Genomic DNA, 3,032 nt, shown 5'->3' with positions numbered 1-3,032 from the left:
GTTTACTAGTTCAAAGACAATTAGCAGTCATCTAAAGACCAACATACAAACTATGATGTGCACAGACCATAAATTACAAAGATAACACAGCAGTGCTCCACCATCTCAAAATATTCTTCCTCTGCAGCCTCCAGTTCCACATTATTCCTTCCCTATTATGGAGTAGCCACAAGCGCTCTACCCATCCTGCCCACCTTGTGACAGCCACCATATTTCAAGTATCTTTCCTTCTGTTAGATGTATATCATTCATTCACTACAAGTATAGCCTTCTTAGCATACATGAGCAACAAACAAACAAAGGGTTTGTAACATTTTTAAGCCGTTTATTAAATGTACACGTTTTTAATGTTGTCAACATTGTGTTGACAATCTGCGGAAATAAAGTTTCCAAAAGATAGAGCAGAGATACCAATTGTGGTGCAAGGCTAAATAGTAGTTTGATGTCCTGGTCTTTAAGGAAACATTACCATTAAGTTCTGCAACTTTCTCAACTCCGTATCGTTATAAGTGAAGGAAATAAACAGTGAATGCCTCAACCTGCTCAGCCTTCATATAGATTACAAACAATCCTGGATGTCATTGTGGGTAAATATATTCTGAAAACACTTGTAGTTATCAGCAAAAGAACAGAAACATTTTGGTCAATCACCCAATCCCAAGCATACGACTCCCTCTTGTGCTGAAAAAGTGGGACTGCTCGTCACCCAGTGCAGTACGATTGGCTGAACTATACAGACAGGACTGAAAACAGCAACGTACAACCACACTTACACAATGATATAAACAATATTATCTCACAGTATGAAAATAGAGCTTACTTGCAACAACAAATGAGACTCCCAAGTGCCTTTTAAACCAAATGGCATATTCTGTTTAACCAGGAAACAAAAGCCTCAAGTGTTCACGCTTCAAAAGTGAATGAAATCACATCCTGACACCTGATCAGTGCCTCTTTTTGCACCCCGATGGGAGTGTGCAGGTCCGACACCTGAAAGTTCAGCACGTCGATGTCAGACGCCCCAAACGTGGCCTCCACCTTCACCCGCTCATGCAGGTGAAACCGAACTTTCTTGTTGGTCATGGAGAGGAGACATCGGAGGAAACTCTCTCTCAGCACAGATCGTGCATGTTGCTCTTTTGGAAGCTGCCTCAGCGTCCGTCTCTGACGCAGCAGAAGTGACAATAGACGTTCTACAGAGAGCGATGAAGCGGGGTGAATTGGGGTCAAATCCTCGACAGTTGGGGTCGGGTCCTTTTGGCAGGCGGAGCACAGACACCGGCGTTGCCATGTTGAGTCTTTCTGCCAATAACAATTAAAAGAAAAAGCATGAACACTACAGACATTAATTTGGCATATATTCACACATATAACCAAGAAGTAAAAATTGTGAACTGAAAATAATGATTGTGTTTTATGTTATTTGATTAATCAATTACTGTACTATAATTCCTTGTATTCCCTTACAATGTCAAGGGAGAAAGATTCCTGCACACTGAATAAATTGAATTGCATTGTACTTAATAAATTGTCTTTTGGGGAGCATATAATATGTACGTGTGCAGACGCCTTTTTAACTTGAGATTTGCCCTTTAGCCTGCTATCATAATGGGATGTGTGCAAACACTACCTCTATAAACTCAACATCAAAATCACTAACATTTAATAGATTTACAACAATTTTGATAAACAATTACATGTTTAAGCCACTTATCAAGCAACTTCTCCCATGAGCAGATTGAAGGTTAGAACATTAAACATCCAATAACTTTGGGTTCAGACAAAACAAGAAGCTTGAAAGAAGTTACCTTGTGTTTTCAATCATTAAAAGAAACCCCATATAATATCACACATGTTAAACAGCAGCAGAAAACATTGCTAACTATGATTTAGCGTTAATGCAGTAATGTATTTAAAAGACTTGATACCCTGTTATGGTTGCGTTCGTGCTTTTGATGCAAGCTTTAAGATAAGTTAGAATAAGCTTCAAATGGTTTCATGTTACAACGTTAATGAAGAACTAGTAAAGCAAAGACACATTTTACGTGGGAAATTGGTATCACTTTACGTTTAGAGTCAGATAACTTTACAAACAGTTAGCAACTTGGTGTGAGCGTGTTGCTATTGCTCAGACAACTCTGCAAAACACACTTTCTTCCACACATCAGTGGTTTATTTACAGTGCGATAGATAAATCAAAGCAGCACTCATCTTTCACTAAACACTCGTATTGTTTATTTCGACACTCACTGTTTCCTCCAGTTAGCAGCAACAGCAGTAGCAGCTCAACGTTGGTACAGTGCTGCTGCAGCGCCTTCTTCTTCGTTGGAATTATTGGCGGATGGTAACGCAGTTTATAGGCGCAGTACCGCCCCCCAGTGCACTGGAGTGTGAAGGCAGTAGGTTGACAGGTAGAAATGGCTAACTCAACTCTCTGCCAGTAGTGGAAGAAATACAAGTAGCAGCAACACAGTGTAGAAATACTCTGTTACAATTAAAAGCCATACGTTCTTGAGCATTTTTACTTCAGTAAAGTACAAAAGTATTGGCATCAAAATTATGCTCATCAAGCAGAATGGTCCGTTTTAGAATAATGTATATATTATATTATTGGATTATAATGATTTATGCATGATAATGCATATCTTCATTGCTTCAATGTTGGTAGATGGTAAAGGTGGGGCTAATGTTGACTACTTTATATACTTTTTCTTTTTTCAATACTGGAGGTTAGTTTGAGTAAATCATCAGCCTCTATATTTTGCACGTCTGTAATACTGAACATGGAGCATTTTAGTATAAGTGTATACACAAGGTTTTCTTGTTTTTCCATGCATATTATGACATTGATCAAATATAACATATGCCATTACATAAATATCCCCTCCTCCCACCCTGGATGGCATATGGGTAAGACAACCCAAAGCAACAACACTGAACAATAAAATATATGGAGATAAACATTTTTAAAAAACGGACACCGGGAAACAATCTACACCATATATTTGCCATGGTATTAACATGTGTATATA

The 3,032-nt window shown here is 38.5% G+C and overlaps 1 protein-coding gene across 1 annotated transcript; it reads right to left on the bottom strand.

Annotated features, from left to right (window-relative positions):
• Positions 1-309: 309 nt before the first annotated feature.
• Positions 310-2,398, bottom strand: gemin7 (gem (nuclear organelle) associated protein 7). The gene is given in 3 exon segments (XM_029446575.1): positions 310-1,149; positions 1,151-1,302; positions 2,251-2,398. Coding segments are annotated over 2 exon segments (387 nt in total). The 5' UTR covers positions 1,292-1,302; positions 2,251-2,398; the 3' UTR covers positions 310-903.
• Between the last annotated feature and the right edge of the window lie 634 nt (positions 2,399-3,032).

The sequence above is a fragment of the Cottoperca gobio genome, chromosome 13, assembly GCF_900634415.1.
Source record: "Cottoperca gobio chromosome 13, fCotGob3.1, whole genome shotgun sequence".
Classification (NCBI taxonomy): Eukaryota; Metazoa; Chordata; class Actinopteri; order Perciformes; family Bovichtidae; genus Cottoperca; species Cottoperca gobio.
This window is presented reverse-complemented; position numbering and strand designations above follow the sequence as displayed.